The sequence below is a fragment of the Dunckerocampus dactyliophorus genome, chromosome 5 (assembly GCF_027744805.1).
Source record: "Dunckerocampus dactyliophorus isolate RoL2022-P2 chromosome 5, RoL_Ddac_1.1, whole genome shotgun sequence".
In the NCBI taxonomy this organism is placed as follows: Eukaryota; Metazoa; Chordata; class Actinopteri; order Syngnathiformes; family Syngnathidae; genus Dunckerocampus; species Dunckerocampus dactyliophorus.
This window is the reverse complement of record NC_072823.1, coordinates 22,256,887-22,281,246: the sequence shown is the minus strand read 5'-3', so window position 1 is coordinate 22,281,246 and position 24,360 is coordinate 22,256,887. Positions and strand designations below refer to the sequence as shown.

The window sequence follows — 24,360 nt, the reverse complement described above, 5'->3', positions numbered from 1 at the left end:
AATAAAGGTATGCCTTTAAGGACGAGGCGTGTTGACGTCAGTTCATGTTTCACGTCCTAGTCCCGCCCACTGGCGTTAAGGTTGACAGCTAAACTGGTGAAACAAGAGTCTGCTTGTACTGTTTAAACTTCTTCGTCGTGGACTAGACGCTTAAGGGGAAGAAAGTTTCTTCCATAGTGTCCGGGTAGCTTTGGAGTGACACTGCCATATTGGAGCTGCTAACTTCGATCCTTGTTTGAACGACAGGACTTTACTACTTTTTACCTGTTCCACTTCTTAGAGTTCAGGTGTGTCCGTCTGGCCAAGCTCGAATGTGATTGGCTGTCACCTTCACTGACCACAATATTAGGTACATTTGATCACTTTTCATTTGTTATTGAACTTTCATTTATGCACGATTCTAGTACTACTTCAAAAACTGTTTATTTACAGTTCTACTTAATGTAAGATAATTGTGCCAGCAGTGCAGCGGGTTGTCATGCTTTGACAAAATAAATGTAATCTGACCAGTAATAACACAGCGCACTATTACTATCAACGACTGTAAATAAGTAATGATTTATTTTGTTGGATAGGTATGAATATGCAGCAAAAAAAAAGAATGTGCAGCACATCCCAAACAAAAATACTTGCCTTTCATGCTTACTAAACCATGCAGTCATGAAAACGGACACAAAGCAGAAGGAATTCTCAATTTTGATGCCAATCAACCCAGCCAGACTACTTGAACAGCAGTTGACACTAACATGTTTTGTTTGTGAATAGCAAACAGACTAGTGTCTAAAATGCTGCTAACACATGCTATATTCTTAACAGCATAGGTTAAAAGTGGTTAAAACAAGCTAATACTGTTCATGAGGAGCTAAAACATAAATATCTGGCAGCTATAGTAGGGCTAACACAAGCTCGTGCATTCCTAACATACTGTTCACACTGTACTACCACATGGCTGGCAGCTACATGCTAACACTTGGCTCACAGACAATGCAATGACAAAAACAGGCCGAACAAATGCTCATACAAAAGAGAGTATACTAGTAGTTACACTGCTAGCACCTGGCCACTAACAGAGGCAGAACAAGGTGCTCGTACAGTTTAAACGGTTAGAATGTGAATAACAGAGCTTACAATAATACAACACAACAAATAGAGGATGATCTAGTAATGAACCCTGTGGTACACCATAAAACACATTTAAGTCGCACAAACTCTATTAACACTCCTAATCAAGAATATTTTAAATCAGAGGTTCCTTCTCTGCTCTTTGGAACTGTGCTGCATTGATGGGGTAGACGCTACCGCTTTCACAGGGCCCCACCATGCGGAGGCGTCTGGACCGGATCCGGCATTGGGGCCACAAACGGGACGACATAGTGGATCTGCCCGAGTCGCCCAGCACGTCGGACACAGAATGCAGCGAGGAGGTGGGAATGAAATCTTGTGGCTTCCTCACAGAGCTAACAGTGCTATGTTAAGTTTAGCGACGCAGCTAAGCGGGGGCGGGTAGTGAACCATGTGGCACCCCACGCAGAAAAAACATCTATTATTTTAACGATAGACATTTTTGTGATGTTTTATTTACGTTATGTCACCCAGGTTGGTTCAGGAACACTTTCTGCACTTCAAGATGAACCGAAAACGGATCTAAATGAGGTCAAAGGTCATCTAGAGATCACCCTGTTAGAGAAACACTTCTTACGTGAGTTTTTTTAATTAACACAAACTTCTCAGATTTTAGCATTTTAACAAATCCTCACATTGACAATATACTGTACATTGATTGACAGGACACATCATTAGGTACATAGCAGTCACAGTCAGGGCAGACAGCCTCAACTGTCATGAAAAATTATGATAACATAAAATAAATATTTGTCCACGAAACTGTATTATAAATATATTTTCTGTATGAGTCCAATCATTTGAAACATTTTCTTAAGTAAAAGTCCCTGAATTTGAATTTTCTGATCAAATACATTGCATAAATATGAGATACGGCTGCAGCCAGGTTTATTGAAACTTTATTGAAATACACACACAGTATCGTATCATCAGCTAGAGTCCGCAACAAGTCAAATGAATTAAATATATTTTTATGCTCTGCTGAATAAATGAATACATTTGACTGCAAAGATGACAAATAGGCACGGTGATCTAGTGGTTAGCGTGTTGGCCAACACAGTAACAGTCTGGAGATCGGGAAGACGTGGGTTCGATTTTCCCTTGGGCATTTCTGTGTGGCGTTTGCATGTTCTCCCTATGCGTGGGTTTTCTCCCACATCCAAAGGTTGTCCAGGGTGTACCCTGCCTGTCGCTCGAAGTCAGCTGGGATAGGCTCCAGCATGCCCCCGCGACTCTAAAGAGGAGAAGCGGTATAGAAAATGGATGGATGCAGCGAGATGGAGCATCCATCCCTAACAAGATGGAGGATTATATACCCAAACTCACCAGGAGGTGATCAGAATTTTACAAGAAAGACTCAGAATTTTTTCTTGAGAAGGATAGGGTGCATGTATTTCATATACAAATAAAACGTAAGACCACAAATGTTTTTCAATGTATACAGTACAAAAAAAACGCTAGGACTAAGAGGTATTTGAAAACATAACTTTCACATAAGTGAATTATACTCAAATTCTCTTGTTATCCTCTCAATGAGCAACCTGTCTTAACATAAAAAAAAAAACTAAAAAAAAGTCAGTGCCTCACCAGCCATGAACCTCACTAGTCACAAGTACAGAGGTGCAACAACTGTCAGTATGATGAAAAAAAAACTCCAATGTGGGGAGATTACCCATACTGTGCCCTAGGTGGGTTAGCATGAGCAAATCAATGCTCCTTTTCTGTGACATGCTACAAACGGCCTGTCGTAGCTTCCTCTGAGCTCACATGTAAAGCATTGATCGTGTGGGACTCCTCACTGTTTCAGAGGAAGACATTTGCCAAATGCTCCAAATGTTCTGCAAACATTTTGCGATGAGGGAAATAAAATAATTGAGCTTCAACACATCAAACCTTATCAGCCGCCTAAAACGCCAGGATCGTTACAACGTTCCTATCGCTGCAAAGTGCAAAAACGTTTGCCAGAAACAACCCGAGGGCAAAAGCAATCTGTGATTTCATCATGGAAATGATGGAGCTGGATGATCAGCCCTTTACCAGTGTTGCTGCTTTTATTGGCTAGTAAACCTCTTGGAGCCATACGGCTTGTCTTTTTGTTTGTTAAATCCAACTTTCTTTAATTCATTCTTACCCCCAGGTGTGCACAAGCTACAGTTAAATCTAAAGTTTAAAAATAATAGATATAGAAAGTTATCTGTATCAGTCTTGAGAAGCAGGAAGTTATTAGTATCTGCTTGAAAAATAAAAATACTGAAAAATATCCAGTAATCCCTAGTTTATCGTGGCTAATTGGTTCCAGATCTGAATGTGATAAATGAATTTCCGCGTAGTAGTATTCCTTATTTATACATGGAATACCTTTGTAGTTAAACCATAGAAAATCTGTTTACAACCTTCTTCATTACAGTTTTTAACATTATTAGAGTCCTGTAGAAATGAAATAACACCCCTATGGTTACCTTTACACTCATATTACCCAATATAGTAGACATAAAAGACAGGAAATAAGCCATTTGAGACCTAAATAAGACTTCATATAGACTCACACGTTAGCATTGGGAGAGTTCTTCCTACAATGGCTATTGTCTCACTGACAACTAGAGACCAATGTAGAATACTACATCTCAAAAACATGTATTTGAGTGCGTGTGATTCCCTTATATTTGTATTTTAGTTCATTTAGCAATTTTGATCCCTGAAAATGCTTGTTTTCGGTCCGAAATGTTTTGTGATGTGTGAAAATTGATTAAACATGCATATTTTTGACTAATAATAGGTCGTAGTCAACCCCAAAACAGCACTGATTTATTTATATTTTGAAAAACTGTGAGAGTGAAATTCAAAGGGGGAAGAGGGATGACTGTATTGTTTAATTTATACCTGAAATGTTTATGTACTTGTATTCAAGGACAGGTAATTAACTTCTATAAGCACCTGGAAGTTAATTGAGACATAGCATCTACTACAGCGGAAACCAGTACGGATTTTTTTAGTGCTTCTTTTTTTTTTTAAATTACGCATGGAAGCTGTTACAGGCCGAGCCTGGCCCTTTAAGAAGAATTGGATTGTGGGAAGTTGAGTGTCTCGTCCATTTTTTTCTGCGTCCTGATTGGCTGTAGACCAGTGTCAATCAATCTGCTTCATGCCGCCCTGCGTGTCTCCTGTGTCATCGCTAGCTTGCTTGCTAACTTGTAAATGAACCTTCAGTTCGAAGGAGGAGGACTGCAGCAATATGTTTTAACAAGGATACAAAAATGCTACAGTACAGTGGGACGGCGCCAGGACAAAAAGGCACGGTTAAAGGAGAAAAAATATGCGTGAGTGACTTAATAATTTCTTGTGTCCTACCTGTAGGTTGATGATTAAAATTCAAACGAAGGTTTGAAATTCTTTGAGAGTGGTTCAAAAAGAGAGAAATGTGATCAAATGTTAACGGCTGTCTGAGAAAAGTGTACGGTGAGGGGTTTTACAGGCTTAAAACATATATAATCATTGTAAAAAAACGAAGTTGGCTACTTTGCGGATTTCACTTATTGCCGGCTATTTTGGAGTCTATCCCTTACGATAAACGAGGGAACACGACTGTACATTCCCTGTATTCTGTATTACTGCTGGTTTTGCTGTGATAATTCTGACATTTTGTTGTAGATTTTATTTCATATTGGTGAATGTATTACGAATTTAATATTTTCTTCACATTATGGAGGTATTTAAATTATATTGAAATTACTATTCTGTTCAACTTGCATGCTACAAAATTCCATAAAAATAAAATGGCATTGTTTTAGGATAAAATTTGTATGTTTTCCATTTTTTTAAGTACCGTGTAGGGCACCGTTTCAAGAGTACTGATTTGGCACTGGTATCGAATTATACGTAAATGATGCCTTACCCTAATTTTGTGTTAGCATACTTTTGTAATTACGTGTATGATTAAACCTCTTTAAAACTCTGCCAAGTGTCTTGGCCGTGGCATGTGACTCTAGTCATGTGACCGCAGAGGAGGAGTTGAGGAAACTTCGAGAAGAAGAGTCGTGCGTGGACGGGCTGCGTCAGGAACTGGAGAGGGAACGCTGCAGGAACATGGAACTGGAGCAGAAGATCAACCAAATCGCCACTGCCAGGTGCTCTTTTAAAAGTAAAACGTGCGACTAATCAATTTCAAACTCTGACATAGACAATCCTTTACTGTGAACATCAGACTTGAAGATTCACCATGTGGTACTCCTCAAGCCACACCCTCTTATGACATCAGCGCACCAGGTGAGACACCATCTGAAAAGTTTAAAAGCTTTTGAATAAAAACATGTTATTCTTTTATTTTGCATTCAGAAAAACAAAAGGAGGATGTTTACAATCGTTTCCAGAATTGGCTTTCCCATTATTTTGGCGTTGACTTTGAGGACTTCCACCTCCAGCCAGAGGAGGAATTGGTGGAGCCGGACGAGCCGCTCAGTGCCAGGAGGTGAGTGGCCATCTTTACTGTTGCCTCATAACTTTATATTTTATAATAAATTATGTTTTTTTATTGATGACTCCACAGACTGACAGAAAACATGAGGCGTCTCAGTGAGTAATGCTTCTTCTTGGTAGACCTCCTTTCACCATCGCTGTGGTTAGTCACAGAAGAACTGCTGACACACACTTTTGTGACCTTCGGACTTCACATACTGTATCTAAAATCAATTGCTTTGTTGTTTCAACATGCTGTAAGACCATGAAAGTCGAAAGGAGATCATCTGGAAATTGTGGCAGATAAAACGAACTGAGTACAAGGACATGTGGATGGACAGATGAGCCGTTCTTATTCTTGTTTCTAGAAAGAGGACTGAGACCTGTGATGAACTTCCTGAGAGACCTGTCGGCTTTATCCAGCTGGTACTCGGTCTACACCACGGCCATTGCCTTCACTGTGAGTCCCCAGCAGAAGGTCAATGAGAAGCTCAGCAAGCCGCTGAATGAAAGACAGAAATTGCTATACGTGAGATCATGGGTGTCCAAAGTGCAGCGCGGGTCTATTTTTGCACGCCCTCTGCACATTTAAAAAAAAAAATTGATATTACATGATTATCTTTGTCAGCTATAACACATAGCGAAGATGTGGATGTTTTGTTTTGATAGATGAGCATATATCGACGCACATTACATTGGATTGCTTTTAGCATTTTTAATGTACCAAATCCTTCCATTTTTTAATATGCAACTCTCAATGGAAAAAGTTTGGACACCCCTTCACTAGTGGCTACAACATGCCAACTTTAGCAGAGTAGTGTCCAAAGTGGTGCCTGGGGGCATTGGTTTTTAAACAACGTAAAATTATTTACTGGAAAGAAAAATCGAATTTAAAAAGTAAAATCTGTCATTTACTACCATCAACAAAGTCACACAAAGTCACACTAAATCACTGAAAACATGTATTGGCCTATAAAATAAAATATATTTGTTTAAACCGCGGGTCTTAAAAAGTCTAAAAACAAATTATTTTAATTTAAGACCTTAAAATATCTACAATTTATTTTAAAATTTCATAAAATGTCTTAAATATAATTTTGAAAGGTCTTAAAAATGTAATAACAGTAACCAATAATGTTACTTTTATTAAAAAAAAATGCATAAACTTCAGTCTTGCTTTTAAATGGTTTGATTTTTGAGGACGCTATAACTAAAATAATAATAATAACTAAAATACCGGGGCAGCCTGGTCAGAATTTTTAGAGCACGACCAGCTAGTGTGCTGTACGCGCGCTGCGGGCTTCTGCTTTTCCTTCATGTTTTTGTACTTTTTTGCCATCATGGATTTGGTCTTAAATTGTATTTATTATGGTCTTTAAAAAGTCTTAAATTTGACCTATTGAAACCTGCAGAGACCCTGTATATAGTAATTGGATAATTTTTTTTCTACTCCCTTATAGAGCTGTCAAAAATAGCACGTTAATGGCGGTAACTAACTTATTTCATTAATTATATAAACATTTGTAGCATAATTAAGGCATGTACATCATGTCAAGCCACACCTGTGTTGTGACGACAGACAGTGGCACAATAGCTTCACCACACAGAGTCTAACGGGCCTTTATGGTTCTAATCTTATCTAATGGTTTCGTTTTATTCGAACATGCATACAAGTTACAATGGAATACATCCCATAGTAGAATTCGCTTAACTTTATTCTGACCTGAACACATAAACAGCAGTTTAATTTCAAAACCATAAACTGTATGTATCTCCAACTCACTAACACATCTCTTGTCTGCTCGTGATTGGAACTTCCTCATTGTCACTAGACGACCACGAGGTGCGTTCACGCACACTCGGAACATCACAATAACATCGTTATTATGTGTGTATGTGTGATCTAAATAAACAAAGACAAAGAAAAACAATAAGTGGATATTCTTATCGCTCACTAACGTAACTCTTACTGCGGAAATACAATTGCATTGTTGCATTTAAGTATGCTCAGAAATCCCAGAAAATACAAAATATGTGAATTCATCTTAAATTACGTGGTGTCTTTGAATGCAACCCCTCATTGCTCACAACACGTTTAAAGTGTGATTCACATGTTCTGTTACTATTAAAGAGATTAGCATTAGGCAAATACATTTTCAGATGTGCGGTATCTTTTAAAATACAGTAAAAATTGTCATATTTCACAAATTGCAAATGGTGATTAATCATGATTAATTAATTTGAAAACAGATTAATTTGATAAAAATTAAAATAATTTGACAGCCCTTTGGCTTGTCCCATTATGGGTCGCCACAGCGGATCACATTGGATCATCTTACTTTCTTCATTCCTCTTGCTATCCCAGTTCTTTTTTGCTAGCCATTTTCTAGCTATACATTCTTGGACCTGTTTGTTCCACCACCAAGTGTCCTTGTCATCTTTCCTCCGTCTAGATTACAAAACCTACTACTCTCTGACCTTTGGGAGTACTCTGCATCATCTCATCCATCCAGCAAATGTAAAGAATATCAAAGTGTCCCCAGCATACTTTTATTTTATGTACGCTGATCTTGGTGGAAAATGTTTGGACACTCCTGCTTTTAAGATACTAAATGCTCTCCTTGAGATGCTATCTCCAACATGTTAACAGATAGCTTGCATGTATGCATGCTCTCCACAGATCTACATGTATGCAACGTGGCGCGGATGGACCATCTCCATGTTCCTGTTCCTCGCCGTCCTCCGCCTCTCTTTGAATTACCTCATTGCCAGGTGAGAGAATAGTCCCATCCACCTACTCATGCCAACCAATGCCAAAGAAGCAAACTTTACTGGCAATTATTATGCATCTGCTGCTCTCAGGGGCTGGAGGATCCAGTGGAGCATTGTCCCAGAAGTCTCAGAACCTGTGGTAGGAATGGCATTGTGAATTCAAAACTGGTGGTTGACAGCTGTCAGTGTGTGAAATTACAGCTCTTCTTCTCCAGGAGCCTCCCAGAGAAGACCTGACTGTGTCAGAGAAGTTCCAGCTGGTTCTGGATGTGGCCCAGAAAGCTCAGGTGACTCTTGTTGGACCCAGCAGAGGCTCAGCTCGAACTTCCTGTAAGACATTTTGACATCTTGTTTGGTTTCTTCCTTACAGAATGTGTTTGGGAAGATGGCCGACATCCTGGAGAAGATTAAGAAGTAAGGTTGCTTTTGCTTCTGGTTTTCACCCAGTTGACCAGCCACATCTCAATGTACTTGTGTGTGTGTGTGTGTGTTTGTACTGTACAGTCTCTTCATGTGGGTGGAGCCTCAGTTAACAAAGAAGCTTTACATTGCTCTGTGGGTGTCCTTCATCGCCTCCTGCCTGCTGCCTTACAAAGTGCTGGGATTCATCATTGGTACGTAGCCATATTCAAACTTTGTCACTCAAAAATAACATTTCATATAGACATTAAGTAACAAACTGCAACATCGAAGATTTTCCATGTTGAAAACACATTCACAGGCCTGCCAAAGCAACAGGTGGCGCTAGCCCCACTGAAATGCTGGTTTAGCCAGTCGGAAGCCTGAAGAAAGTTATAAGTGGAAAAGTCATATGTGTAGATGTGTGATTATGTTACTTAAGAGTCCACATGTCTGTCCCACCTCATCATCATGCCTGCCCTCAGGTGTGTTTGCAGGTGTGAAGTTCTTCATCATCAACTTCATCTTCAGGAGCTGTCCCAAACTGCGGCAACGTTACGACACGGCACACATTGTCTGGACCAACCTGCCCACTGACCTTCAGCTGAAGCAGCGCAGCAACCCCTCGCCAGGCCGACGGGTCAGTCCCAAAAACTGCAAAGACACCTGATGATTTGTTCCTTGGTTTTATCTTTAATTTGTTCTATGTAATTCTGATCCATACTGGTCCCCTTTCACTGGTTTGTGTTGTCATCTGTCTGACTTTTTTTCCCCCCCCTCTCTTAGCTGTCTGAGTGTGAACAGGTAAGAGAGAGCGGTGTGCGTGTTGTTGTAGTGTGCCACAATCAATCACTGCAGTTGGAGCTTGGTGTGTATTTCTGAGGCAGACTGAGACCTCTCAGAACCTGATGATGTGTACATGTTCTTTTAGGGCCACCTCTGACTAAACCTTAGAACCTTTTTTTGCACAAAATTGTTGAGTTGGTGAATGTGTACTCTTCAGGTTCCTTCTGGGGAGGATGTGGGAGGAGGGAGGTACTACAGCACCAAGAAAGGAGCCTTCCATGAAGTCTTCAACCTCCCAGAGAGTGAGTGCCCGCTGCCAGGTGAGTTGTTTCTTCAATCCAACACAAAATCTTTCTTAATGGAAAATTTTATGGATATTGGCTAGCAGACCAGCAGGCTAATTCCTGTTTACTGCTACTACTTCAGTACTACTACACAGAACCATATAGTCTCACCACTAATATAGTGTCGTTTTTTTGGCATCAGTGTGTGAGAACGGTTGGCGCTGTTGCCTCATCAACCGCGACAGGAAGACCCCGGCGGACTACATCCGTAATGGTGTCCTCTACGTCACTGAGAAGTAAGTGTTCTAGATAGAGTGAGTACCACGGTACATTTCAGCAAGCATTTTATTGTATCTTGTCAAGAGACAATAGTATGAAAGTTGGATATATTTTAGAGTAGTCAGTGAACAACCTGTGTTGCAGAATATATTGGCTATCAACTGAAATCACACACAACCATTATTGTCTGAATGGCTGGCAACACAAGTTAGCACAATAATTGTGTGTACACTCAAGCACAGTGGTGGTAGTGTCACTGTCTGGGGCTTCACAAGTGCTGCCAGCACGGGTGAGCTGCGGTTCATTGTGGGAGAGATGAATTCCACTATGTACAGTGACATTGGGAAGCATAGATGGATAGATCCTGGTTTCAGAATCAGAATCAGGTTTATTGCCAGGTACAGTTCACCCAATACGAGGACTTTGTTTTGTTAGGTTGGTGCAAAAATAGAGTAAATAAAAAGTATAGGATACAAATATAATTATAGATATAAAAGTGACAGTGTGGCAGTGCAAAGCAGCAGCAGAAGAACTACTGATGAAGTTAAATGCAAGCATAGAATTATAGCATTATTTACAGGAATATTGAGGGTGCTAATATTGAAATATTTAAAATTACACATGTTAAGAGCAGAGTGCAATTTAAGTGTGCAACATGAGCAGTTCAGTGATGATGTGCATTAATGAACATGTTAATGTAACATATATAGTTTATGGAGAGGTGGGGGGTCATTGGGTTTTCTGGGCCCTGTTCATGAGGCTGGTGGCAGACTGAAAGAAACTGTTCTTGTGGTGTGACGTTCTGGTCCTGATAGGTCGAAGCGGGAGTAATTGGAAAAGTTTGTGACCAGGGTGAGATGGGTCAGCCACAATCTTACCTGCACACTTCAGAGTCATGGAGGCTTATAGGTCCTGAATGGAATGCAGATTGCAGCCTATGACCTTCTCTGCGGAGTGGATGATACGCTGCAGTCTGCCCTTGTCTTTGGCAGTAGCTGCAGCGAACCAGATGGTGACAGAGGAGGTGAGGATGGACTCAATGATGGAGGTGTAAAAGTGCACCATCATCTTTGTTGGCAGACTGAACTTCTTCAGCTGCCACAGGAAGTTAATCTCCTCTGCTGGGCTTTTTTGATGAGGGAGCTCCCACTTGAGGTGATGATGATGTCCAGGAAGGAGAAGGACTCTACAGTGACCACTGAAGAGTCTGTAAGGGTGATGGGGATGAGTGGGGCTGTGTTCATCCTGAAGTCCACAATCATCTCCACTTTCTTTAAGGCGTTGAGCTGCAGGTTGTTCGACCTCCACCCGGACACCAGATGCAGATGGTCTGTCTTCCACGATCTTCAGCGATCAGCCCAATGATCCACGAATTTCAGGAGATTGACAGACTGGTGAGTGGAGATGCCAGCTGTTGGTGTGCAGGAAGAAGAGGAGAGGGGAGAGAACACAGCCCTGAGGGGATCCACTACTGATAGTCAGTACAGAGATGTGTTTTCCAAGCTTCACGTGCTGCCTCCTCTCCGACAGGAAGTTTGTGATCCACCTGCTGGTGGAATCTGGCACATTCAGCTGTGAGAGCTTGTCCTGTAGGAGAGCTGGCATGACTGTGTGAAAAGCAGAGCAAATCCACAAACAGAAACCTAGCATAGGATCCTAGGGAGTCCAGGTGCAGTGCTATGTTTACTGCATCATCTACAGACCTGTTGGCTCTGTAGGTGAACTGCAGGTGTGGGTCAGTAATGTTTTTGATGTGTGACAGCATGAGATGCTCGAATGTCTTAATGACCACAGAGGTCAAGGCGGAAGGTCTGTAGTCCTCAGCTTCTTGGGAACATGGATAATGGTGGAAGCCTTGGAGCGGATACCTGGCATGAACGTGGCATTCTCCAGTGAGGCGTTAATAATGTAATGGAGACAACTGACTTAGCACAAAAATGTTGATGGAAAGACAGAGTCCGTCCCACTAGACTTGCGGGGGTTGTTCTTTTTGAACAGGCTATTTACATCCTTCTCTTGGATGGAGGAGGGGTGAGCCTCTGAAGAGGGCAGCTGGGGTGAGGCCATTGTCTTTCAAATCTACAATAGAACTCATTCAGGCTGTTGGCCAGACACAGATCATTGGCAGCTAGCGCTTCTCACCTCCTTGCTAAACATGTACTTCGCCTTTCTGAAACTGTCTCTGTCTCCACTGCTGAAAGCTGCCTTTGTCTGACCTGAGCTGTCTGAGTTTTGCTGTGAACCAGAGTTTGTCATTGTTATAACTCACCCTGGTGCGTAATGGAATGCAGCGTTCCTCACAGAAGATGATGTAGGCTGTCACAGCATCTGTAAACTCATCCAGATTATTGGTAGCATTCCTGAAAACATCCCAGTCAGTACAGTCCAAACACGCCTGAAGCTTCTCCACTGCTTCACTGGTCCACTGTTTAGATTCTCTCACAACAGGTTTGCAAAGTGGACCATCATGTGATCTGAGAGGCCCAGTGCAGCACGGGGGACAGCGTGATAAGCACTGCCCAATGTGGTGTAACAGTGATCCAGAATGTTCTCCTCTCTGGTGGGACATTGAATTAAATGTCTGTATTTGGGGAGTTCTTGTGAAAGGTTACCTTTGTTAAAGTCACCAAGCATGATAACAAAAGAGTACGGGTAGGTCCACTCCACACAGAGAATCTGGTCTGCTAGGGTGCACTGTGGCAGATGTGCAGGACATCTGCCATCATGGGAGTGTAAACACCGATCAGAATGAATGAAGCAAATTCAACAAGTTTACAATATAATATAATTTATAATAAAAGATTCCAGATGAGGATCACTGTCACGTCGTTACACCAGCCACTGTTAGTGTAAAAGCAGACACCTCCATCATTTGTCTTGCTGGAGAGCTCTGTGGGGTGATTCGCTCTGAAAAGTTGGAAGTCTGCCAGGTACAGCAGTCGTCCAGTTGTCCAGTGTCGCTCTACACAGCCATGTCTTAGTAAAAACATCAAGTGACAGCGTGTTCACTTATTTAAGTCACTTTCATCTTTTCTCGTCAGCCACTTGTGCTTCGAGTGCTCTAGGTCGTCGTCCACCAAGAGGAACAAAGTCATCAAACTGCTCGACATCACCGACATCCAGAAGGTATGCACTTCTTCTCACGTTGTTTTATTCATTCCTTAAAAAGATGACTTCAACACATCTTCCTCTTTGTTCCTCATAGTACAAAGTATTGTCCATGTTACCCGGCTTTGGGATGGGCATCTCCATAGCAACACCATCTACTCAGAAGGTAAGATGCTCTTAGCAGCAGTCAAAACAGTGGTGTGGTGTGTGCGTGCGTGCGTGTATAAATGACCTCTGTTGTGCAGCCCATGGTGTTTGGAGCCATGACCAACAGGGACGAAGCCTTTGACACCATCTTCAGCCAGCATAAGAAGATTGTTGCCATGGCTGCAGCTGCCAGCCCAGAGATGTAGGAACTCTCTGAGAAGACGCTGGTTCCCCTTCAAACACAATGATGTTTGAGGGATGCACACATCTGCTGACCTGTAGTGGTTATCATGTCTTAGACAAAACAAAGGTCACTGTACCATCAACTCTTAAATAATTGCCAGCACAGACAGGTAAAAGGTGGCATTTTCTCTACAAGAAGTCACCTCCATGACTTCTTTAGGCTTTCTAGGTTTGACATTCAACAGTTAAAGGCAGTCAGCTCACCAGCTGATCACATTGTCAGTCGTGTGTTTGCATTTATCATGTTAATTTGGCATTTAACCACAAACTGCAAGATAGGGGGAAGAAAGCTCCTTTTTTTGTCTGAGCATTTTCAGTTGCGAAGGGTACTAAACCTAACTTTCAAGTGAACAAAACAAAATTGCATTCTTTTTTCAGCTTTGAGCCTTTTAAAGCACTTTAATCCTTACTTGTAAATTTAGTGTAATTTTGTACTTTTATAACAATAATGCAGCTTCTTATCACCATGGTGCCTCGTGCAGATCTTTTGCTCCAGGGTGTGCCTTTTTGTCTCTGGTTGTTTGAAACTGTATTCTTTGGATTTTGTAAGATTGTATGATGTGTTTTTATATTTGCTGCTGCTTCTGTTAATATGAAATACATTTGTATTTTAGTACAATAGTGCTTTTCAACAGTAGTTGTCTGTTGTTTTTTGTAGTACTCGTTTGTCCCTGATGGTGTCAGTAATAGTAGTAATAGTAGTCCCTCTGGTTAGGAAGGGAAACCTGGTTTACCATCTTAAAATGTATTTTTCTGGCTTCTTATCGCAAAAATATGTGATGTTTTTCCCAGTAAGATGGGAAAAGAAATGTGCGAAAAGTTTGCTCTAACCATGGCGGTCTTTAGGGTTACTTCTGGGTTTTCATTGCTGTAGAGGAATTTCCGGTAAAGTAAAAACTTTTTCACACCATTTTTTTGTTTATATTTTCCATATATTAAATATATTTTAATCATGAGCAACTCAGTCATTCTGTATTTGTACATACAGTAACTGTAAACCATTAACATTCTTATTTACATAACTTTTACCTGCTTTTACAATCCAACAACAATGAAACTATGCTGGAGTTTACTACCACAGTTCAGTAGTTGTAAATGTGGTTTACTCAACATCATTTGTTCAGGTTCCAAAGCAACAACAATCGAGGATAATGATTAACTTTCAGTGTTCAACAAATGGTAAGTTTGATTTTCTAACTTTTTATAGGCTCCAAAATAAATCAAAAACTAAATAATAATAATGGTTTTGATTTATATGGCGCTTTCTGTTTCCCTGACACTGGACTTTGCTAGTTAGGTCATGCTTATTGAACATATTGGCTTTTTGCATGGATTCTGGTTGCACTATAGCGCCACCCTCTGAAAAGGCTGTTTAAATAAGTTTCCTGATAATTATGTGCCTTGATTTATTTTTGTATTGGGTGTGTTCACTCATGGTTCTGAGAGTCCGATGAGGCTGAGTGTTAAGGACTGATAAATGATCAGCTTTTATTATGGGCGCCTCTTGCTGCGCCCTCCTCGCTCTCACAGTTCAATGTCCAGAACTTCGTCAACATCTGAGTCCTCTGCTGGGTCCTCCATTTTCACTCCGAGTCCACTGTCCAGGTCCGCCTCCGCAAAGCCCACCTTAGAGCTTTTGGTTGGGGTACTGTCATCTTCGTCGTCCTCCTCCCTAGGTGACGCTTCCTCATTCTCTTCCTCACTGTCGTCATCCCTGCTGTCTGGAATTATGACCACCTCCTCCTTAGCGTTGGGATCAATGTCCTCCTTGAACCAAACAGCCTTGTAGCCCTCCTCCATGCGCCTCTCCTTCGTCAGGATGGGCTTCACCTCCTTTTCATTGTCGGCCTTGTCGGAGCCTGTTAGACTAACATCATCGTTGAGGAGAGTGCTCAGCACTGCAGAAGACTTGAGGGCAAGACTGTCACTTCCTCCTTGCAGCTCCTTCCCCACCATCACATCTGGTCCCCCTGAGCCCACACTGCCTCCATCTTCATCGTGCTCGAAAGCCTCGTTAGTGTACTGGATGCCCTCCTTCTGGCCTCCTAAGCCTTGGCCCAGCTGTGGAAACAACCAGGGTTTCGTGTCAAGACAACCACATAATGGTCATTAGTAGACTCTAGCCATGCTTCCACCACACAGTACATTAGAGTATACTGTTAATCGTCCCGCCCTATAAATGAACCATACCATACTACTATAACCAACACCCCAACTGAAAAAACACCGCTTTATAATGGAGATGTCCAAAAAAATGTGTAGTGTACCAAACCTAACTCTACTGGACACAAGGCGTAATTGTACTCACAGAGCTTCGGAACACGCTGGCTTCATGAATCTTCCTCCAGTCGGATTTTCCCTTCTGAAGGCGACAGACAAGCATCCCAATGACCACCAGACAGACGAAGAGAAGAATGCCCAGCGTCGCACCGAGCGCCGCCATGTCTTCTGTTCTGAAATCACCCGATGGGATCATCACTCCCTCTGGAAAGACAGTATTAGGACATTTTTCAGATTGACATTTGACATCTATGATTCCAGACTAACTTGAACTTTCCTAACAACTGTGTCACATAACCAAAAAGTGAGGACAAGATTGGAACCTTAGCTTTAGTTTTAGGCAGATCTGCTTTTCAGCAAGACCCTGTGGTTGATCACTTTAACAAAGTCTTTGAAGCTCTTGAAGACAGCTTGAACACTATGTATGGTATGGTTATTGCAGTCATTAAGGTGTTCTGCCCTGTGATGGGACCACCTCTTTAGTTAGACAAAACATGTGACCACCTGTGTGAGGGTCCGCTGTGCTCCCTTCACTGGTTGAGCTGGGATTAGCGGTTGGACCAGTGGCCTCGGTGGACATAAAAGAGTCTGTGGTGGACATGCTTTTGCTGGTCGGGGTGACACTAGTCGGTAGACTTGTGCCCTCAGTGGACATATTGGAGTCCGTGGTACCTATGCTGGTGGAGCTGGCAGTCAAGGTGCTGCTGTCAGTGGGGTTAGTTGTGGACTCCCCTTCTTCAGTGGTTCTGCTGTTGGTTGATGTAGTGGGGTTGATGGTGGACCCCATGTCTTCAGTTGTTTCACTGTCAGTGGTCACGATGCTGGTCATGATGTCGGTCGTGCTCAAAGGCAAAGCGGTGGTGGTGAGACCTGAGAGGAGAGCACACGGTGAGGCTTAATGCTGTTGGCCAATTGTCTGGGCACAAGGATTGTCACTATCCTCCAAGTCCTTGTTGATGTGCAGCTATGTTTCAATCTCACGATTCAACCTGTCTTGTTTTGTAAAGATGGACTATGTGAACACGAAGAGCTTCGTACTTGATTTTTCTCAATTGCAATGAAATATGCAACAGTTTGGTCTTCTTTTGACAATATTTGTAACATTTTCTTCTTAGATTTTTAGAAATGATTCCTGGACATGGACACAAAAGATGATCCTTCTCGTGATTGAAGTGGTCCCGGCTGATTTTAAGTCGTCATCATTTCTTCTGCTACTGACAGGGGTTCTGTCCAGGGTTAGAGTCCACATTCACCTTGTGTTCCTGAACGTAAGTGTTGAAGTAAATGGATGGAGGATTCCTCTTGAAAGAATCTGATTTAGAAACAAAATGGGGACACCCCTTGTCCAACCGTATTGCAGTCCTGTTTGAACGGAGAATCGGTGGGTGGAAAGTTGAGCAACCAAGACATAGGCACGCACACAAAGAACCAATGTTTTGGACTGAGTTGCTTTTCTAAGTTCTTGTTTCCAAGAGCTGTCCCAAGACTACTGGGGAAAAAAAGTATCTTTCTGAAGGACCAACCACAGGACTATGTAGCACTCTACCAGTTGCAGGTCTTTTGCGGACTTTGAGGCCTGGCTCTATTGATTCTGAAAAGAAATATGTTGAGAAATATAATCAAACCTTCTTTTATTGCTGTTTTTTATTGTGTGTCACAAGCAGGACCAAGCAGGGGTGACGCATACAGGGCGATACATGCTTTCATGTTAGAGTCTCCAAAAGTGTCCAGAAAAAGTCGCTGGATTTGTCGTTTTTTTTGAATAACAGAATCTAGAGGGGTCTGAATACTGGCTAAATATAGCTAACTTGGCAACAGTGATCCTCTTGCAACATCTTATTCTCTGGCAGGCCAGGTGCATATGAGGCGTGTTAAGAAGCAGAGTTCCGTTTCCATCTACCGTACAGCGTTTGAATGACAAAACCACATTCACAGTCCCATTTATAATATGTCTATGAGCACGGGCTTGCTGATAATGCCAAATCTATTTGTGGCGGGCCACCACAAATAAATGCATGTACGGGAAACACTGGTGGATGATTGATCTGCTTTCACCTTCATTGGTGTCCTCTGAGGGGTTTCTTCTTACCTGATTTCACTTTCACTGATAGCTGTGCTGTTGCTTTCTGGTCATTAGAAGTGTCCACCGCCTCCACCTGCAGGGTGACGTTTGTGGTTTTGTAAGACATGTGCCTGTTATTCTAATTTGCTTGAAGGTGGGAAAACTCACTTGTAGAGATAATGTGTCCTCTGGGAGGTCCTTGGTCATGAATAAGTAGCCATTGATGATGGCGAAGTCGTCACTCCCTTTAATATGATAGGCCATGTGAGGATTTATACCCTGGTGTGGCAGGAATGCAAGGATCAGACATACAGATGAGCACATTTGTTTATCCTTTTTTGAAAATGTATAAACTGGATGATTGTGAATCTGCAAATATAATAAACTGAGGCAATAACAGGTGTATAAAGGCCTTGTTTTACCCCAGCTGCGGCGTAATCCTCGTCCAAGGCAATGAGCCGCAGCGGCTCGTCCTTGTTTGCTGGGTCGGTTGCCATGGCGCCCACTGATGACACCACACCCTCATACTGAGGTCTCTGAAACTGTGGCCGGTGGAGGCTCTTCACCTGGACGCTGATGGTGAGGCTGGTGGTTGCAAATTGAGAACTGCTTGGCATCTGAGCGGCCTGAGAAACAAACCAGATGAAGCTGGATTCTTGACTCTTTCACAAACCCAAATGTCAGCTTGCGTTTTAAAAAGCTTGTGTTTGCTTTTCACCAGAACTGTTAGAGTGATCGTGTCCACCACATCAGCGGCCCTCATCATGCTGATATTCCCGGTGCTTGGGTTGATCTCGAACAGGCCGTCTTGGTTTCCTTTGATACAGAGGCCGCCCATTCATGGGTTTTTAAAAATCTGCTGATTATAATTGAATCATCTTACCGCTCAGGAATGAGTATCTTATGGCTTCATTGATCCCGGAGTCACCATCAATGGCGTGAAGTGGACCTGGCTTCAATGTTAATGGTTCAGCCTGGTGTGACGAGTAACACAGGAGACAACGACAGGACAGAAAACTACATCAGACAGGGACGTAAACCTTAGCTGAGGCCTTCAAGCTGTTTTTAAGATTAAGATCTAATTTGGATTTCATGGTTTCCATGATGGCAGCAGAGCAGATGAAACTTAAGGCTTGTTCAACAACCGACATGTTAGCTAGGTTGGTCTTAGGTGGTGGTTGTGACTCACCTCCTGTTCGTTTAAGACCACCCGGCTGGTGTAGCCGCCACTCTGGCAGATGGTGGCTCCGGCCATCACGTGTTTGGTACAGGGCTGGAACCAAGGCGGCCTGTTGTCCACATCCAGGACATTGACACGGATGGTGGTGGTGGCGGTGAATGAGTCCTTGCCGCCAGATTCTGCTAAGGGCGTGTCCTTCAAAAACATGTGGACATTTTTAGTCATAGACAAAGTTATCGCATAGGATGAACTTTGAGGTGAAAGCAGGAAGACATCCTCACCTGAGCATACAAGACCATCTGGACATGTTGGACTTGGTCATAGTCCACAACATTCTGCATGACAAGTTCTGGGTTGGTGGGTGACGCCAGTTTAAAGTAATTCTGCAGAAACATCAAAAAGGGTGATTAAAAAGTAAAGCTAGTGTTGCTAAGCTAAACACTTTCGCATTTTGCTCTTATCTGACCTGTGTGCAAGGAGGCGTGCGATTTGAAAAGAGCAACGTACGGTTTCTGACGTTAGCCGGTAGTAGAGCACTGTGTTGTCATCCTTATCAGTGGCGGGAAAGTGTTCATCAAGCGGCGTGTCTACAGGAATCAGCTGAGAAAGAAACATGGCGGGTAAGTCTGTACTTGAAAGTGAACTAAACATAACTAAAAGACTTACCTCCTTGACATTGATCAGATAGGAGTTTGCTTCAAAGACTGGCGGGTTGTCGTTCTCGTTAATCACCAACACAGCGATGATGAGGGTCAACTGTAAAAAGGGACGCGTTGCTTATTCATTTTTATTGATACTTTCCCGGAAACTCAACCCACTGAAAAATCTTCACAGCCTCTAAAACACGTGTCAAACTTGTGCCCCGGAAGGCCGAGACGCTGCAGGTTTTCTCTCCAACCGGTTTCTTCAGCAGGTGATTTAATTGATGAGCTCCTTCCCTCAAACTGAAGGTGGTGTTCATTAAAATCACCTGCTTTAGTGACTGGCTGGAAAGAAAACCTGCAGTGTCTCGGCCCTCCATGGCACGAGTTTGACACCCCTGCTCTAAAAGCATATCTCTTGAATGACATTTACAGCCCCTCCCTACAGCTTTATACTGTTAAGCTTTGTTTTGTAATCTCCAAACAGGTGAGGTAAGAACATCTTTTAGCCCCTAAAGAGCCTCTCAAGCCCCTGAACAAAATCACAAGAATCTTGAAAAGGACCTTTTTAAAGGGTTTCATCAGCAAGAAAAGATAATATGACCTTCCTTGTGGTACATCATCAAAACCTGGGTGTCAGAACTCTACATGCACAGATAGACTGAGCCTTTTTCGGAACCCAAGACAACGACAAACAGTGACAACTGAGAAGTCTCCTCATAAACTAAGAGACACTTTGGGCGTCTTTCATCTGTTTCCTTTCACTTCTGTTATGTTGCATTGCAACACTGCGCTCGTTCCTTTAGTGACTCTATCTCTATGCATTTATTGGCATGTTCAGTGCTGGTAGTTACTTACCATCTGGCCCGTGCCTCCATCCAAGCACACCAGTTTGACCACATGACTTTTGGAAGTCTGCAAACAAACTCAAACCATTAGCTCCAGTCTCGGCTAGTGTTTGGGTCTCGGCTCTGCCTCGGCCTAACCTCATAGTCCAGAACCTTAGCAGCCAACAGCCGGTTGCCATCCAGAGTGAAGGAGTTGCTGGAGGAAGTTCCCAACGAGAGGGTTACGCCATCATTGACTGTGATTGTCTCCACGAGGTCCCCCACAAGGTTGTTCTCTTTGAGTTCCACGGTTGTACGAGCGCCACAAACTGGGAGAAGACCCGGATGCAATACTTGACTCAATATTTGTCTACTTCCACTTGGTCCTCTAATCTGCACCCTTCAGAGGGTACATCTTAAACCAGGGGTGCTCACTTTTTCAGCCTGCGATACTTTTAAAATGACCAGGTCCCTAAGACTACCTCCTGCTATAAACATGGGAAATATATATATTTTATATACTTATAAATATGAGTATTTATGTACATTGTACATACAGTATATATCACACTTTTTCAGCATGCAAGTTGCATGTGAAAATGATCTAGCTCTTACTATAAAACATAACCTATACAGTGGTGTTTGCTCCCCTTCCTGATGTCTCATTTCTTTGGCATGTTTGTCGCACATAAATCAGATAATTTCAGATCATCAAGCAAATTTAAATATTAGTCAATGACAACAACTGAACACAAAATGCAGTTTTTAAATGAAACTTTTTATTATTAATGGAGAAAAAAAATCTAAACCGACATGGCCCTGTGTGAAAAAGTGATCAGGAAGGGGGGGAAACACTTCACACCAAACCAGGAAGGGAGCTTAATGTCAACTGACTGATATGACATCTGTCATATGACATCAACCTTTAACCTTATGTCATGACGCTAGGCGCCTACATGTTAGCATTGCTAGAATTGAGACAGCCTTCACATGCAGCCTCCGAAGGAAGCAACCCCTTATTCGTGACAGTCAGTGTTTGGAAGTGGTGGCGTCTTGACTCATTTTCCAAGTTAAATGTCTGATAAATGATGACATCCACTGGGGACACTTTTGTTCAGTTTTAAGAAAACATCTTAGCTCTGTTTTCAGCTGATGTTTGGTCTTTTTTTTTTATAGTGTGCAGTTTTCTCAAACACGTTTACGATGGAGTCCAAAGTCTGTCATATGCTATGTTGCTAGCTGGGTGGTGGCCAGAACCTTAACCTTTTGTGCCATCGCAATAGGACGTGAATATGGAAAGACAGTAGGTCCAGATTTGTGCCACTTGAGTAGTGACAGAGACACGAATCACTAGTCCATACAAAATGTCAATGATGAAGACGCCAGAAACTTCTTAAAGGTTTTGACATTATATTATATGGACATTATATTATATAAGAAACGGATCAGTACTCACTGTCCTGGGCCTCAGCGGTCCTTACAAGCAGAAAGCCAAGCAAAACTGATCCCAAGAAGGTTCTCACAGAAACGACGTCCATGACTCCTCTAGTTGTCACATCAGGTCCGTCTCACAGGATGTGTTCTCTACTTATCTGCTGGGCTTTACGAGCGCTATGGACTTTTCCCCGCCATAAACGCATGACATGCACGCATCTGTTTGCCCATAAACCTCAAGACACTTTAAGAGGAGCAGTTTTAGCAAACACGCATATGCTTTCAGTTATCATTGAAGTTTCAGTTAATTTGTCTTTAATGAGCCTGACTTGAACAGTCGGGGACAAAACAACGACATTGCAGTGTTTGAATAATATTGATATACAGTATAAATGACGTGATGCAGTGTGAGTGAAAGACAAACACACAAGGGTGTGATAAAACACATTTTAAGAATACTAACTACAACAAAATCATATGTGGAAGGTGTTGGCAGCTTCTCTTTGTCCTCCAGTGTCAGCGTGGTTCCCCTGGTGGACGTCCTCACACATCAGACGTCTGGCTGAGGATGGATGTGGGACACATGAACTGCTTCAACAGCATGTTGACCTTCTCTGTGTTTCCTCCCATGCTGCTGGAGACCAGAACACAGCTGATGTTAGCTTCTGTCCTCCATAAATGTCTTCCTGAACCAGCTTTCACACTGAAACTGCATTGTATTTGCAGGTTAGTCACATTTGAACTTTCTTAACTGGCATATAAGTGTAAAAAGAAGTTAGGCGCTGTGTAATAAAAGTAAAATAAAGTATAATTATTCACTCTTACAGATACGTAATGGAGAAGGACAAGGAAGGCATGATAGATGATGATTATTTCCATTATTTCCTATGGGGAAAAAAGTCTTTGTAAATATTGGAGGGTCCTGCGATGCATTTGCTTCTCACCTCTTCTTGACGCCCTGCATGCGATGCAGGAAGGCACAGATGGAGGTGTGCTTGGCTTTGGAGCGCAGGAAGTCCGCATACCTGTTTGAGAACTCGATGTCGCCCAGCTGCCTCCTGCGCTGCCTGAAAAAGGGATCGGAAGCGCTTGCTTTTCTTTTATGAGAGCCTGATAGCGGAGGCGTCATTGAGACACATTCTTTGTAACCTCTGACCTTTTGAGCAGTTAGCCTCCAGTACACAGTGAGTGTTGTTTGTAAAGTCACCTGAGTGGACGCTCCGTCAGAGCGTCTGCAGACACTTCACACGGTGCCTTCAGGCATCTGCTCCCAGTCGGGAAACTTTCCACCTCATCTTCATCCCTGCGGATAACAACACTTAGACAACATCTTGACCACTCACTCCTTTCTCTTGCGAGGACCTTTTGCTCATGTGACTCTACCTGACAAGAAGTGATGTGCTGAGGTAGAGGAGGGCTGACAGCACCAGCAACTGAGGCACTGATGACATCATGACCATGATGATGATTACCTGAACACACGAGGTAAGCTTTTATATCCTTCCAAAGTGGACTATACACACTAATCATGCAACATGTAATACTGTGTTCAGCCACTAGAGGGAGATATTTTTGTCTTGTTGAAGCAGTTCATGAGTGTCGGAATAGTTTCCACCGTAACATTCATAGACAGATAGCGGTAGATAGACACTAGAAATGCACGGTAGATAACCAAGTGTATCCTACTAGGCATTCTCCAATTGTGTGTGATATTGAATATGTAGATGTAGCAGAAATGTTACAATAATAAGGTCAGCTCCAATGAAAATGTTCAAAATTTAAAGAAAATGAGAGTTTTGGGACAGAATACACATTTGGGATAGAAGTAAAACCAGACCTGCTGATGTTCTGCTCTGCTCTTGTAGGTTCTTGACTGGAGAAACTTGTCCTGCAGCGTCCAGACACGGTTTGACCGCAGCTCAGACCTTCAAGACGTCCGCTCTTGTAGCGTTCAGGTATCGACCCGGTCCTGGCCCGTTTACACATAAGCTTCTGAGTCACATTTCCCAGTGGTGCCATCGATCGGTTCTTTTCTGGGAAATGTTGGTCCGAGGACTGCTGGTTAATATCCTTAATGAGTGCTAATTAGCTTCCTGCTGTTTGCTCAAAATGAAATCATCATTGCTGAGTATTGATCTACAAACATACCTTTCTGTGTTTTTATTAGGACAAATTCTGGTTCTGTTTGCTAGGACGCTAGCAGGCTGATAACGCAACATGACGCATGTACAGTACGTAAAGTCCACATATGGTCCTTTTAAAACAGCCTGCATCTCCAAACTAGTAATACAGTAATGTGAAAATATGGTGCATGTATTCAAAGCAAAATGCACAACGATAGAGA

At 42.4% G+C, this 24,360-nt stretch overlaps 2 protein-coding genes across 3 annotated transcripts; one reads left to right on the top strand and one right to left on the bottom strand.

Moving 5' to 3' along the window:
• Nucleotide 1: 1 nt before the first annotated feature.
• On the top strand, nucleotides 2-14,551 carry LOC129181379 (GRAM domain-containing protein 4-like). 2 transcript variants are annotated; one of them, XM_054776527.1, is made up of 19 exons: nucleotides 2-349; nucleotides 1,293-1,424; nucleotides 1,597-1,699; nucleotides 5,123-5,246; nucleotides 5,324-5,385; nucleotides 5,455-5,587; nucleotides 5,666-5,691; nucleotides 5,943-6,034; nucleotides 8,255-8,346; nucleotides 8,437-8,485; nucleotides 8,562-8,633; nucleotides 8,717-8,760; nucleotides 8,851-8,960; nucleotides 9,243-9,385; nucleotides 9,749-9,851; nucleotides 10,018-10,111; nucleotides 13,136-13,220; nucleotides 13,300-13,368; nucleotides 13,448-14,551. In XM_054776527.1, the coding sequence occupies exons 2-19, from the start codon at nucleotides 1,320-1,322 to the stop codon at nucleotides 13,553-13,555; spliced, it is 1,614 nt and encodes a 537-aa protein (XP_054632502.1). In that variant the 5' UTR covers nucleotides 2-349; nucleotides 1,293-1,319; the 3' UTR covers nucleotides 13,556-14,551. The 2 variants fall into 2 exon arrangements, with proteins under 2 accessions (XP_054632502.1, XP_054632501.1); XM_054776526.1 differs by having other exon boundaries at nucleotides 9-349; nucleotides 9,231-9,385; nucleotides 13,448-14,549.
• Nucleotides 14,552-14,724: 173 nt separating this feature from the next.
• cdhr5b (cadherin-related family member 5b) lies at nucleotides 14,725-20,997 on the bottom strand. The gene is made up of 16 exons (XM_054775826.1): nucleotides 20,982-20,997; nucleotides 20,742-20,911; nucleotides 20,614-20,670; nucleotides 19,781-19,870; nucleotides 19,622-19,714; nucleotides 19,396-19,497; nucleotides 19,124-19,309; nucleotides 18,818-18,908; nucleotides 18,653-18,750; nucleotides 18,357-18,560; nucleotides 18,103-18,213; nucleotides 17,962-18,028; nucleotides 16,509-16,742; nucleotides 16,377-16,400; nucleotides 15,901-16,076; nucleotides 14,725-15,653 (listed from the first exon to the last, which is right to left on the bottom strand). Exons 1-16 carry the CDS (start codon nucleotides 20,995-20,997, stop codon nucleotides 15,117-15,119), a joined length of 2,256 nt encoding a protein of 751 aa, XP_054631801.1. The 3' UTR covers nucleotides 14,725-15,116.
• Between the last annotated feature and the right edge of the window lie 3,363 nt (nucleotides 20,998-24,360).